General features: G+C 29.6%; 1 protein-coding gene across 6 annotated transcripts in view; it reads left to right on the top strand.

Annotated features, from left to right (window-relative positions):
• The window catches only part of LOC123296569 (phosphatase and actin regulator 4), a 387,108-nt gene that overhangs the window by 243,193 nt on the left and 128,856 nt on the right, over positions 1 to 15,059 (top strand). For all 6 annotated transcript variants that reach the window (XM_044878096.1, XM_044878097.1, XM_044878099.1 and 3 more), the window contains one exon: positions 4,712 to 5,092. In XM_044878096.1, the coding sequence (XP_044734031.1) occupies positions 4,712 to 5,092 (381 nt within the window). The remainder of the gene's footprint in view (positions 1 to 4,711; positions 5,093 to 15,059) is intronic.

Below are 15,059 nucleotides of genomic sequence, written 5' to 3'. Positions count from 1 at the left end.
GAAAAAAGCAGAAAGGTTATTACTGGAAAAACAAAACAATTACGATCATTCCACTTCAAGTAACTTAAGGAAATATTTAATTGACAATTTTCAACTAAAGAGAAACGTGAAAAATTGTAGAATAAAAATCACGTATAAAGTTTTTGCATGGAAACAAATAAATGAAAATGAACCCTATCCAAACAGTTTTTTCTGGTTAAATATAACATTTGATTTGATTTTGTAATTGCATTATCCTCCCTCCTCGCCCCCTGTGTGTGTTATTAATAGATGTAAACCAAACCTATTATAACTAGTATCCAACCAAACGTTTGCGTTTGTTAGCTCATACATATTTGTTTGTTTATATAAAGTCAATACTTAATGTGTGCCTTCTCTGTTATTATTTCAAATGGAATATGATGTGTGAAGGAGGACCAAACAAGGATATGAAAGGATATGCATATAACCGTATAAAACACGAGTGTAGCTACATACAATGATATTTATAGCAGCCTCATCAGCCAAAGTTAGGAGAGTATTCAAGCCACATTCTCTCATCTCTGGCTCTTGTAATACGTATGCAGGATGATTTTTTAAAAGTTTCCACTTTTGTATAGTAGAGTTCGATAATCGGGACACAATAAAAAATCAAGTGTGCTATCATTAATGAATTTGTTCGAATTACAGGAATTGTATGAAAAAATTCATTATAAATTAAATGAACCATTGAAATGTATGTATTCAAGCGAGATGGTACATTACTAAAAAAAACGCTTTTGTAACTAAATGAACTAAAAAGTAGAAAACAATTTCTATAAGTTAAAAAAAAATAGCTAGATTAAGAAAAAAATCATTTTATCGTAAAAAATCGTGGGGTGCTTTTAAAAACATTTTATAATGACTTTACTTTTCCTTTTAGTGACAATAAAAGATTTACAATAATTGAAATCTAGCACCCCACACTTTTTAACGATAAAATTACTTTATTTTTATTCACTCAAAAAAGCGGAAATTATTTTCTACTTTTTAGATTAGTTTGTTACAAAAGCGTATTTTTTTAAGTTTTTCAGACTTTGATTTATTAGTTTTCGAAACCGTATAAATAGATTTTGAAAATCGAGTCTAGAACAAAAATTTTCAAACATAAGTGCCATTTTTAGGACAAAAAACAAGAATCTACAACAGAATTAACATCGTTCCTTTTAAAAAAACAAAGTTGAATCCTTTTTGACCATGAACGCGATGTGCCGTATAAAAAAATTGATTCTGAATTTTTATTCCGTTTTGTAGCTTTTTTATTTTCTATTTCGTTTTCGAAATATAAGCGTGGAAACTTTTAAAAAATCACTCTGTATATTATTGCTTTTGGCTTGTGTACGCTCAATTCGGTCGCTAGCTCTCTCTGGATATCTTTGTGTGTGGTTGTTCTGTGTAGGTGACAAGCACATAGATTATAGAACTTTACAAATTATTCATGTTATTATCGGATTTCTACATTTTCGACGATGAATAACATATTCTAGTCGCGCATGGGCAATTATCATTTTGTGGGTTTTTAAAGAAAAATATATTTTCACCAAAAAATTATAAACGCAGGATTTAATTTACATTTTGTGTTAAACTAAAAAGTAAATATTTTTTCTCATCTTAACGTTGATCGGTATTAAACGCAAAATATAGATACAACGAATATTCTTTATTATATCGGATGTTTTTTTAAAGTTGACATGTGCTTGAAACTCAAAGAAACTCGAAAAGATAATCCATAAAAATGCTTCAAGTAAAAAAATTTGGGTGTATAGGTGACATTAAACTTGAATTCGATTTTCAAGCTCAATGACGAAGTTAGTCTACTCCAGGTATTATCCATAACCGGTAATAGATAAACACTTTAAATTAGAAAGTTGTTATTGATTAAGTGAAAACAAACAATTGACTGATTTAACTGTTGAAATATTTATAGACAGTGTAGATTACGGAGTCGTTTGTTTTTTCATGTCATGTAAGTAGAGATATCCAGCCATGACTGATATTCCCATATAATACATACCACACAATGTTCGAATCTAATTTGCGCCCTCGCGGGTAAACAGTGATGTTTTCGAAAAAATGTTTCAAACAAAAGTTATTAATTTTTTGTCAATTTTTCGCATCAAAATTGTGGTTTCGTGTAATTGTTTCAGAAAATTAGACAATTTTTTTTCAAAATAAGTGGTTTGTTTTTGTATGAAGACCATTTTTGTTCAAATTGAATGAAAGAACGCGCAAAAAGCTAGATTTTTACTATCAATTACTGTATAAACTAATCGGTTTGCAAAAAAAATGTTGCAAACAAAAAATGCGTTTTTATAAAGAACAACTTTCTTTTTTAAAGTATTCGTCTAATGCTTGATAATTATAAATCAGAATAAGATTTTGAACTTAGATCGAATTCTATGCCTGTATAAGATATGTGCCTTTGAAATAAACATTTTTCATTTGAAGCATTTCCCTCGATTAAATTTATTTTTCGAATTTCACGTATATATCAAGTTAAAAAAACATTCGGTATAAAAGGTATTGTTGAATTTTTCAATAGGTATTTTACTACGTTGGCAAATGAAAAATATATTTTCAAAATTTGAAATGAAAATAGCTGATATGAATACAAAAGATCAGTAACAATAGTGGCCATTAAAACATGTTATGGAATACAAGATACGACCATCTCCAGGAAAAAGAATTTTTCATAATTGTTTCATTAATTTTTATTTAAGCGCTTTGATGCCCGATGAAAATTGCTCTCAAAAACAAATTTTTTTAACTTTCCAAATAGATAAAAGTATTCGTATCTTGTTAGTTTTGAACACAAGCTATCGCCAATAGACATGTTCCCTCCTTTGAATTCAAAAATAACATATATTTTTTGGGGTCCATGCTAGGTTTATTAATAAGAATTTTTATTATTTCTGATTTTGATTCGAGTTTCTAATTTTCCGAACCTTGCAGTTTGATTAAAAATATTGATGTAACAAAATTTAAAATATTTCTAGAAAAATTGATGGAAGCGCTAAGAAATTATATCGAAATGCCCATTAAAATATTATTTGCAACATATCTTCGATATTTTTTCATTAAGATTTTCACTTAGAAAACCTATTGGTCAAGCATCTACTGCCGCCTATAGAAAAATACATTCACTATGGTTTACAATGTACAACGATAGACGGCAGTTGAGCTGTTGCACGCTATTCAATTGTTTTATTGTTAGCACAATCTGTGTATACAAGCTACAATTGACTCTACTAAATTGTAACGTAGGAAAATGGTTTGCATCTTAGATAAACAAACGAAACAATAGATAATTCAATAATTTTTCTTACAAAGTATAAAATTAGTTTCGTATTTTTCCACAGGATTGTTATTCGTTTATTTGAAGTTAAATTTATCCATTGCTTTTATCCAGTTTTTCCAACTTTCATTCTAAAAACAGAGATGTCGTGACTTGTAGGTATTTTGTGTTTCCCGTATGCATATTCAATAAAATTTAAATTTTAATAGTTTCTTTGTATCCAGTGCGCAGAAATCAATTTTCGGGATACGTATACAGGTGTTTCTGGATAAAGACCTGGGATATATTATAAAGTTCCATATGTACAGTACAGAAAAGTCTCATATTGAGGATTTAGCTTAAACTTTAATGATTTTCATAAAAAATAATGAGGGCATGTTAATTGGATTACTAAGTAATCGAAGAGTACACTGCATATCAGAATTTAATAATTAAATTAAATTTTTTTACAATTAAATTTTCTTGTGAGCTATAACGCTTTGAAGTTGACACCAATGAATCAAGTTAGTTAAGGAGATGATTACGTCGACTTCAAACCGTAATTACTTACAAAGAAATTATGGATTGAATTCATTTTTTGAATCGGTTATATTTTTGGAAAAAAAATGTTATTTTGTATTTTTGGCGAGCTTTGGTCTTTATTAATACATGTATTAATCCATATTTTAAAAACTACTGAACCCAGTTTGATGAAACAATGATCGGATCACCTGGAAAGCATACCTTTTCAAACAAACAAACAAATAATTATTCTTTTTGAGGTCGGTTGATAAATGAATGTAGGTTAGATTAGGTTAGGTTAGGTTAGGTAGAGTAAGATAAAGTTCTAAAAAAACTGTTAGAGAAGGATAGAGAAGTTCATATCAAACATAAAGTAATAAAAGCGAGATAAAAAGATCTAAACAAATTGTTAGAGAAGGATAGAGAAGTTCACATAAAACATCTTTTGCTACTCAAGCGCCATTCTGGTCAATTGTAAAATTGTTATTTTGAACACTATTTTACTTTGACCACTATTTAGGGTTTTTCTCGTTACCTGTACCCTCCATAAATAAAAACAATACCATATTGATATTCCTTACAGTTCATATTTCGAATTAAAACTGTATAAAGGCAAAAACGTAATTAGATCACTCTGTAATATCTTTAATTCACGTTTGTTCATACGTCTATTTTGTGACACCACAGTTATCTATCGTCTCCTCCAAAATTTACAAATATTTACATTTTCAAATAAAATTGATTGGTTTAATTTATAAATATCTGTAAGCCAAATATATTGATTGATATTAGTAAGAGCAGGAGAAGGAAGGTAGGGAGAGTAAGGGGGCGGGGTATTTATTGAATATGATAATTAGTAGACATAAATTTATTTATTTGTATTTTTTCAATTTTCAGGCAGTGATGCCACCCACCAATTATTCCCTCCTACATCAACCGCCAACAATAATGGACCAAATAATGGTCCATCTTGCCAAACAACACAATCATCCTCATCCCCTGCATCACCATTACCACCATTATCATCATCACAATCACAACATGGTATTGAAAGTAGTCGTTTAGGTGGTGGTGGTGGAGGTAGTGGGAGTAATAGTGGTGGTAATAATAATAATAATACATTACCAACTCCCACACAACAACAAATCACACAACATCATGCCATCCAACAACAATTACAACAACAGTTTGCTGCTCAACTTCAACAACAACTTCATAATAATCATAATAATAATAATAATAATTCCACGACGAACAATACGTCGAATAATAATACTGGTAAGTCTAAACATTGTTTTTTTTTCATGTGTTATTGATAGCGATTCATCTGATGATAGACCTAAAACACCTATCTAAATTATCAAAGAAATATTTTACTATGAAAAATGTCGCCCTATTTCAATTTTATTGATTTAAAAAAAAATAAATAAATTTTATTGTTTTTAATTAAAATATCGATTAAGTGTGTGTTGAACTTGTATAATTAGGGCTCTATACAAAGACGGTCAACCTAAACAAATGCCACTTTTCATACAGTCAATTTTAAAAATAAGTTTCAAGTTCTTTATTTCTTAGAACCTGTAAATTCCCGTAGATTTTTGGGGACAGTTCTTCGGCTCGAACTATCTTTGTAAATTGAGATCGTATATCCATAAAAAAACATCAAAATACGTTGTTACGTACTTACTTAAACAAAAAAAAAAACGTACTTACTAAAAACATAAATTTACTGTAAAAATTGCTGTACAATTCTTGCCTATTTTGAAGTTCAACAAGTTAGTCTATAATTATTAGATATAATGTCACTCTGAATGTTTCGCGACCAGATAATGAAGAAATAATGTCTTTTACATTTTCTTTAGCTATTGAGATTTCCAAGGCTCTTTCCGAAAGACATTTCAAGGTTACTTTGATAAATCTCATTCACGTTTACATCGACAAAGAAGGATTTAACGATTTGTTTTTCTTACGAAAGTTGGATTGGACGTCGTTTATAATATTAATAAAAAATAAAAAACTGAAACAAAACTGATAAATGGTGTCACGAATTGCACATATTTTAGGACAACACAGACACAGATCAAATTCGTGGTCATTTACTAATCCGTTGTCATTTTAAGTTAAGCAGGTGAACAAAAAAACAAGTAACTGAGTTAGTTTATGAAATACCATGTATAGACAGTGTTGATTACACAATCCTTTGTTTTTTTACGTCATGTAAGTAAAGAAAGATAGTCACTCTTACACACGAAGTAATAAAAGTGTCTTTCTTCTCACTGCTTCAGTGTAAATAGTAATAAACAAACACATACGTAATAAAAAACATGTATACTTGATGCAGTACAACATATGTATACATACTACGATGTTAACGAAAAGGTGTTTCAAACAAAATTTTTTTTTTTTTTTTTAAATAAGGAAAACTTTACATTTAAACTTTTGCTCTATCTCTAAGGCTTTACAAGATTTGTCTTACGGGCCCAAGACCCAATTAACCGATGTTACTCATTTACGAACTCAAATTCACTTCTTACAACCTGAGCAAGCTATAGAAAGCTTGATATCTCTTTTCTTCTTAGAGTTATCGGGTTGACGGTTGGCGAGACAGGCGGACAGGCAGACAACCGGAAATATACTAATTAGGTGATTTTATGAACACCTATACCAAAATTTTGTTTGTTGCATCAATATTTTAAAGCGTTACAAACTTGGGACTAACCTTAGTACACAAAATTTTTTTGGAATAATTATAACAATTGATGTGGGTATAAACTATTAAAAGAAAATAAAATAAAATTTCAAGTGTTAGAAGAAAATATTAGTTATACTTGACAAATGACGCTTTCACATACAAAACCCTAATTTACTCAACCAGTCATGTTAATCGAGATTGGCGAATCTCGTTCCTTTTTTTTTAAATAGTGAAAGAATAAGAAAAAATAAAGCGTAATAAAATAACCACAATATTATATAGGTTACGAAAGATGTTATCTAAAAATGTTTCTCACACACAGTATTTCATTGCGCATTTTCTCTTTACGTCATAAACTAATTCAAAGATTTTCTGTAGGTGTTAGTATTAATTTTAAATTGTGTAAATAATGGAAAATAAACAAACAGGTAAATAATAATTGGATAAATATTATAAAAGGTCGGTCGCTATGGTTATCTCTAGGTATTCTCGTAATCCCAGGATTAAAAAATTGTTATTTCTACCATATCTGGTAATTTTAAATATTTTTCATTTCTTAATACAGATTTGTCTGGGGTCAGGCCTAATACAGGGTGATACATAATAACCAAGTGTTTGTTTTTGGGAAGTATTCAGCTATAATTTTCAGAGAAACTTTAAAAAAATTTAAGAGTCCAATGGCGGTTTCAGTAGAATACCATGAAAATAGAGGTTTATTTATTATAACATTGTAAATTATAGGCCCAACGTAAGGTCGTGTTCAGTTGAGAACAGAGCTATTTCGATTGGTATTGAATCACTTAGACTTCACGTTATACTACAGTCACGATTCTCGACTCCGGGCAAAACTATCATATGCGAATACGGTTGTATTGCTCATGATGATGGCAAAAGAGTATTAGAGATTATTATTTCATAATAAAAATATTTAGAAGGTACACAGTATATACAGGGTGGTCGATTTTAATTTATCATGGCTAATAGCTCGTTTTTTAATTAACCAATCAAAAAATAACTTAAACAAAAGTTGCAGAGTTTGATAAGGTACACCCTGTTCTGACATCAGATTGGAGCTAATTTCTCCGGATTATTCGCTTAAAGTAAGCACAGTGTATACCGCCGTATACTATAAAGTGCAACACTGAGGATTCCCTATGGTGAAAATTGCAATGCATTCCCTATATTACATTATCCAAACTAATTTAGTTTGAATTTAGATTAATTTATTCCACCCTCAGGTTTGATATTCTTGCATACTAATCCTGTGCATTTCCTATACCATCTGCGAAGCGAAGGTATGCAATGTCTGTCTACTAATATTTATTGAGAATATGCAATGTCTGTCGACTAATTATTTATCGAAAATGTTTAACATACATTTATATGGAATAAATAAAAAATTAAAAAAGTTTGAAAATTTTTGCTATTATCGTTTTACAGCAGTAAACAAACCTCTTTTCAAATAATAATTCATGTTTTTACAAACAATTGACAAGGGTTGTAAAATTAATATGTGTATATGATCCTGGGACAAGATACATTACACCAGCTTAATTATGTATCCCTTGATATAAATTATTACATTTACAGAATGTTCACAGCTATAACCGAAAGCTCTCAACACGATTATCGTATGGATAATGATGTACAAAATCTTTTATGTAAGAGGTTTCTAAAAGAGTTCATGAGAATGAAAGCTGATGTCCATCGCGGACTTGTGCCACTAGTTACGGGGATTCAAAGAGGTGCAATTTGGGTAATGGTTCACTCTAAAAATAAGAGAAGTGTACTATTTTTGGTAATCACAAATTACTTAATTACTATGGCCCGTATCTATAATAATCATTCACCATTTCCTGGAGTAGTTTTGACGCTCTTTCCCAAATTTGATTCTTAAATATCGACTCTTATCCTTTATATTGATATCCCACAGCAAATTCTTCAGTTGATTCTTCAAAAATTTCAGCGCCCCGAGAAAAATATTTTGGGTTAAAATTATCTATAAGTTTTATTGAATCCCGAAACAGATATTTTTTTGGTTTTTTCCTCTTAAAAAATTCAGAAAAATCGGGATTATTAGTTTGATTCTGATTTGGATGTAAATCAATTTCTAGAATACTGAAACCGGCTCTCCGATTTGCGTGGCTAAGTATTATTTAGTGTAATTAGAATCTGCATATTGAGCGATTAGTTGAATATTTGTTGAGATATCTCTAAAATCGAAATAAAAGTTATTCGTCTAGGATTCTGGGACATAAATCAAAAATTTCTCTCTCAATCATTAAATGAACCCAGTATAATAAGTTTTGGGTCAAAATTATAGTAATAACTGAATTGTATGTTTTGAACTAATTTATTATTTGAAATGCTTACTATCTCTGTAACATTCTGTATAAGGAGGAGAGTCGTTATATATTATATATGACATGTATGCAACTTGTGCTTGTAAATTATTCAAATTGGTTATTTTATCGAATATTTCTTCAGTTAATATTTCATGAAAATGATATTAATTTAGGTTGTTCCTATTATGATTATAACGAAATATTATAACAACGTATCTACAATAAGTTATTATAAAATTATTATTTGCTAAAACTGTCTTATTATTGATTCAATATTTACTACCTATTCATGTCTAAACATTATTATTATATTTTTGTGTTTTTTTTTTTGTTTTAATATAGATCAGGCGATTATAAATAAATTATTAAAAAAACAAAAAAACCCGACTGCATTAAATAAAATCTGAAAAGACAACGAGTTCAGTGTAGTTTACTTCGGGACCCATTAAAACCTAATCCGACTCAAATCTTCCCAATATTGTGCCCCGGCTATTAACGCCGCTATGTAGATAGCTTGAGTTCTTTTATTCTTTTCAGTTTTTATTTTAGACTTTTTAGTGCCCCGACCCACTCTTTTTTTTTTGTAATCCCCTTTATTTTGATATCCTACTCGATAGGTTTGGCTGATTTTCTTCTTTTTTTTTTTTGATACCGTACTCGATAGGTTTGGTTAATTTTTTTTAAAATTAACTTATTACTATTTCGCGCCAGAAATCCACCATTTTGTTTTTTTTCAAAGATCTATCTAAGGACACTAATTATAATATATTTCATATATGCCTGGTATAAAAATGAGTGTTCAATTGAGCTAGCTGTGTCATTGTATTTTTTCTGTTAAAATCACCCAATCTAATACTTTTTCAACAATTTTCAAATAAAATTATGTTAGGTAAACGTTCATAAATAATTTCCTCCTGAAGTGTCCTTGAGATGTTGTTCTATGTATAATTGGAAAGTATTTCGTTTTTTACGTAGATAGTCCTTGTATATTTTGTTGTTTATATAATGTGAATCTTGGAAATAAATGACAGTTTTTGAATAAACACTTGTGTTGCTCTGAAAATAGAGAAACGACAATAATGTCAATTCTCACAATGACATTTATTCCCTCTCGAGTTATCAAACTATATCTAGTTTTTATTATGATTTATACAAAAGCTATTTATACAAAATCTATAGTAACAACAATTAACATACGAACATACCAACCCGCGGTCAAGTGAGCGCTGGGGTAATTAATTAAAGAAATGCATTTCTTTACATCTCCCCCCTTTGGGTAAAATTTTATGTATTTAGTAAAATTTTAAGATATTTCAATATGTAATACTATCTTCTATTGATTCTTAATTTTTCTTTTCATCTTCTTCAGATTCTACATCTTTTGGTATTAGTTTAGTTATGTGAAAAAAATTAGATTCTAATTTTCCACGCCCTGTGTTTATTTTGTAAATAGAATCAGATATTTTTTCCAGTATTTGGAATGGTCCTATTTTCAGTTCATCTAATTTTTTTCTGTTTAGTTTGTTTCCATTTTCTATGTAGACCAAATCTCCTTTTTCAAATACATGTTGCTTTCTATGTTTATCAAATTGTTGTTTGTTATATTTATGTGACCGAATTGTATTTTTTAATGCTATCAATCTATCTGATATCCACTCTTGTTTTGATTTATTATGTTTAAGTTCATCTGGTAATATCGATACATCTGTGCCATTCAACAGGTATTTGGGGGCAAATCCTGTAACTGTATGCTCTGTTTCATTGTACCTTTTTACGCATTCATGTGCGATTGATGTCCATGCTAATTTTTTTCCTTTCTCATTTATTTTACATCTTATTTTGTTTACTAATGTTTGATTCAATCTTTCGTTTAATCCGTTTGAAAATGGTGAGTTTACTGCCGTAAATATTATAGTTGTATTGTTTTCTTTTAAGAATTTCTTAAATTCTTTTGAATTTATTCCTGGATATTGATCCGTAAGGAGTGTTTCTATTTTTTCGGTTTCATTAGTATTTTTAATTAGTTTTATAAAGTCATTTGACATTTGGGTTTTTGATGTCACTATAAATGCATACCTTGTAAAGTGATCCACTAAAAGATGCAAGTATTTCTTTGTTGATCTAGATCCACCAAAACCCCCTATTGTATCAATTGATACTATTTCAAAAGGTCTGGTTGCCGGTCCCAGATGTGACATTAAACCATACTTTTTTGCGCCTCTTGACTTATTTTTTATACAGATCTCGCAGTTGTTTATTATTTTTTTAATATTTGTTGTCAAATTCCTTGCTGTATATGTTGTACCAATTTTTCTTTGGGTTTGTTTAATGCCTATGTGACACATCTCTTCATGGATCTGTTTTATTAATTTCTTACTAAAGTCTTCCGATATTATTATTTTTTCTGATTTGCTATTTATCTTGTAATATACATTATTTCTTAATATTAATTTTTCTTTTTTTTGTTGTAGATCGCCATTTCGTTCTTGATCTATTATTATTTCATTTAATGTTATTAAATTTACAACTTTAAGTTGTTCATCTTCATTCGCATTAGCTTCTAATACTGGGTTTCTGCTAAGGCAATCAGCTTCTACGTTACTTTTTCCAGGTGCATATTTTATTTTGAAATCATACTGTGATAAATAGTACGTCATATCTCCCAGTTCTTCGTCTGGTCTTGATCTTATGTTTAGATCCTCTAGAGGTTTATGGTCTGTGATTACCAAAAACTGTTTTCCGATCAACCAGTATTGCCAGTAACGCAAAGCTTCTTTTATGGCTAAACATTCCAAATAGATAGCTTTTTTTTTCTTTTGAGCTTCATTTAATTTCTTTGAGAAGTAGGCTACAGGCTTTTCTTCACCATTCTGTTGTATCTGTTTAAGTGTTGCTCCAACACCAAGTAGACTTGCATCTGTGTAGATTTTTATTGGCAGTTCATTATCAAAGATTTCCACAATTGGTTGCGAGCATAACATTTCCTTTACCTTATCAAATGTTTCTTGACATTTATCTGACCAGATAAATTTTATGTTTTTCCTTAATAAATTATGCAATGGATCCAGAAGAATTGCGCTCTTCGGTATGTATTTGTTGTAGAAATTTATTTTCCCCAAAAATTGTCTTACATTTTTTTGCGTTTTTGGTATTGGAAAATTCTTTATCGCTATTAGGTTATCTTTTAATGGTCTTACTGTATTATTTTCTATTATGTGACCAAGATATTTTGCCCAGCTTGCTGCAAAATGGCATTTTACGAATTTTAGTCTAAACCCTTCTATTTTAATTGCATTAAACAATTTCTCTAAATGTTGCTTATGGTCATTAAAGGATTTTGAAAACACCAAAATATCATCTATATAGTTAACTGCAAATTCTGTCAGCTTGTATTTCCTTAAAATATTACTCAGTATCCTTTGGAAGATAGCTGGAGAAGTCTTTAGACCGAATGGCATCACTGTCCATTGATAATGTCCTTCTTGAGTCACAAATCCCGTTTTTTTTTTATCCCCAACTCGTAATGGTATAGACCAAAAAGCAGAGTTTATGTCTAAACTTGAGAAATATTTGCAATTTCTTGTCTTTACCATAAGATCTTCTATTATCGGAAACGGTTGTGCTTGAGGAACAATTATTTTATTTAAATCCCTGAAATCTATGCACATTCTTGTTTTACCTTCACCTTTTTTTTCTGCTAGTGTTACCGGAGCCGCAAATGGACTGTACGATTCTTCTATTAGTCCTCTCTCTAGCAATCTTGATATCTGTGTTTCAATTTCTTTTCTATCTTCAATCGAACATCTGTAGGGTCTTTTGCTGCAATATTTTTCTACCGTTAGGTCAATTCTGGCTTCGTATTCTTTTACTGTGCCTATATCATATTTATCTTTTGCAAACAAACTTTTATTTTTATCGATTAGAAGTTTTATTTCTCTTTCTTCATCTTCTGATAAATTTTTGTCAATATTATATTCTGTATTTTCTATGTGCTCGTTAAAGTTCACTGAACTTTTTTTAAAACACTCTTTTTCTATTTTCTCAAAATTTGATGTAATATCTTTATTATCAATTTTCTTTACATCATCTTTTTCTCTTCCTTGTTTTATTTCAAGGTTTTCATCTTGAGTTAAATGAAACTCTTTTATTAAATCTAATCCGATTAAAAAATCGTATTTGAAATCTTCATTATCAATAATATGACAACAAACTAATTTTTCTATGTTAAATATTTTAATTTTTAATTTAGTCAAACCACAAGTTTTTTGATTACCATTAATTGTCTTTAAATTAATCTGATTATTATTATTTTTATTTTCTTTTATTTTTAATAATTTTGAATTAATTAATGAAATATTGGCACCTGAATCATATACTCCTAGCACCTCTGTTATATCATTAATTAGTAGTTTGACTGCAATTAATGGCATTATTCGTTTTTTTGTTCTTCTTCAATTAATTCTGCATCAATAGCATTGTTTACTGTTTGAACTCTTTTTGTATAATCATTTTCTTTGTAGTAACATTTATTCTCTGGGTGATAACGTACTCCTTTTTTTAATCTATTGCATATAGAGCACGGAGTTCTCTGACCTGGTTCTTTATAATCTGATTTTGTTGTTTTTTGTTTCTCTGTTTCTTTCTTCCTTGCTAAGAACTCATACTGGCTAATCTCTTTAAATAAATCTGTGGTTGTCTTTAGTGATTCTTTTTTTATTTTATTCATAATATTGTCCGGTAATCCCATTACTATTAAGTATATCATTGTAGAATCATCTATGTTTCTATTCACTTCAAGAATCAACCTCTCCTTCTTTGTTGCATATTCTAATATTGGGCCCGTCTGGTATCTAAAATTAAAGGCATATTTAACTTGTGACCAACCTTTAATTTCATAAGTTTCAAGAAATTTTGCAGTCCATGTGTTCCAATTGGACTCTACGGTATATTTTATTAGCATGCTGCTATACCAATCGTGACATTGTTTTTCTAATAAGAACTTCAAGATTTCTATTTTTTTTTCTTCTTGATTTATACCAAACCTTGTGCATTCTTGTTCAAACTCCTTCAACCACTGTGAGGCGTTTGATGTTCTGTTAGAAAATTTATTAATTGTGAATCTCTCAGCTACTTTAGCTAAATTTTTTAATTTGCTTTCATTATCACCACCATTATTGGTTGAAATGTTTTGCACTGAATTTTCTATGATTGTCTCTTCCAAGTAGGTATTTCCAAATTGAATATTTTCTTCATCATCTAAATAGGTACTCCTTAAATTTTCATCTAATGCAATCCATACCTTTCTGTATTGATTTCTTCTTTTTAAAGAGTTTTTGACTTTCTCAAAAGTATTTGTTGCATTAACATAAGTGTGATTTTTTGCTGGTTTTAAGTCATCAGGCACTTCGAAATTCCGCCCATCTGGAGTCGCAATTGAAGTTACACATATAATATTTGACTTATTATCTGAGCTCGGTAAAAGCTTGAAAGTGAATTGTAATTTTTCCATTGTTTTAATGTATATATATAAATATATTTCTTTCTTCTTGTTTATCTATTTTTTTCTTGACGAAATTGTCGTTTTATAATGTGAATCTTGGAAATAAATGACAGTTTTTGAATAAACACTTGTGTTGCTCTGAAAATAGAGAAACGACAATAATGTCAATTCTCACAATGACATTTATTCCCTCTCGAGTTATCAAACTATATCTAGTTTTTATTATGATTTATACAAAAGCTATTTATACAAAATCTATAGTAACAACAATTAACATACGAACATACCAACCCGCGGTCAAGTGAGCGCTGGGGTAATTAATTAAAGAAATGCATTTCTTTACATTTATATGAACAACAGGCGTGGATTCAAGGGGGGGGAGGAATCAAAGGGGTCATGTTTCAAGTGAAAGCATCATTTATAACACAAAATCCATCTTCTATTTTTTCGGTTTGCTTTGTTTATTTGGTTATTTTTGTTATTTCTGATTTTTTTTATCTTGTGCCCCCGCCCGGAAAAAAATTCTAGAACCGTGCCTGATGAACAAACCACTGTGTTTTTTTTAAATATTGAGGCCTGGAAAAGCTTTGTATTGATTTGAAATTTATTATTTATAAGTGAATATTTCGTATGCGTCTTGAAATTTTGACAATATGGACGTTAAAAAAATAGGTCTTTCTCTTGCTGGCGATTTCAATGTACCTTCCG

The sequence above is a fragment of the Chrysoperla carnea genome, chromosome 3, assembly GCF_905475395.1.
Source record: "Chrysoperla carnea chromosome 3, inChrCarn1.1, whole genome shotgun sequence".
Taxonomy (NCBI): Eukaryota; Metazoa; Arthropoda; class Insecta; order Neuroptera; family Chrysopidae; genus Chrysoperla; species Chrysoperla carnea.
The sequence above is the reverse complement of the archived record's forward strand: the minus strand, read 5'-3'. Positions and strand labels throughout refer to the sequence as shown.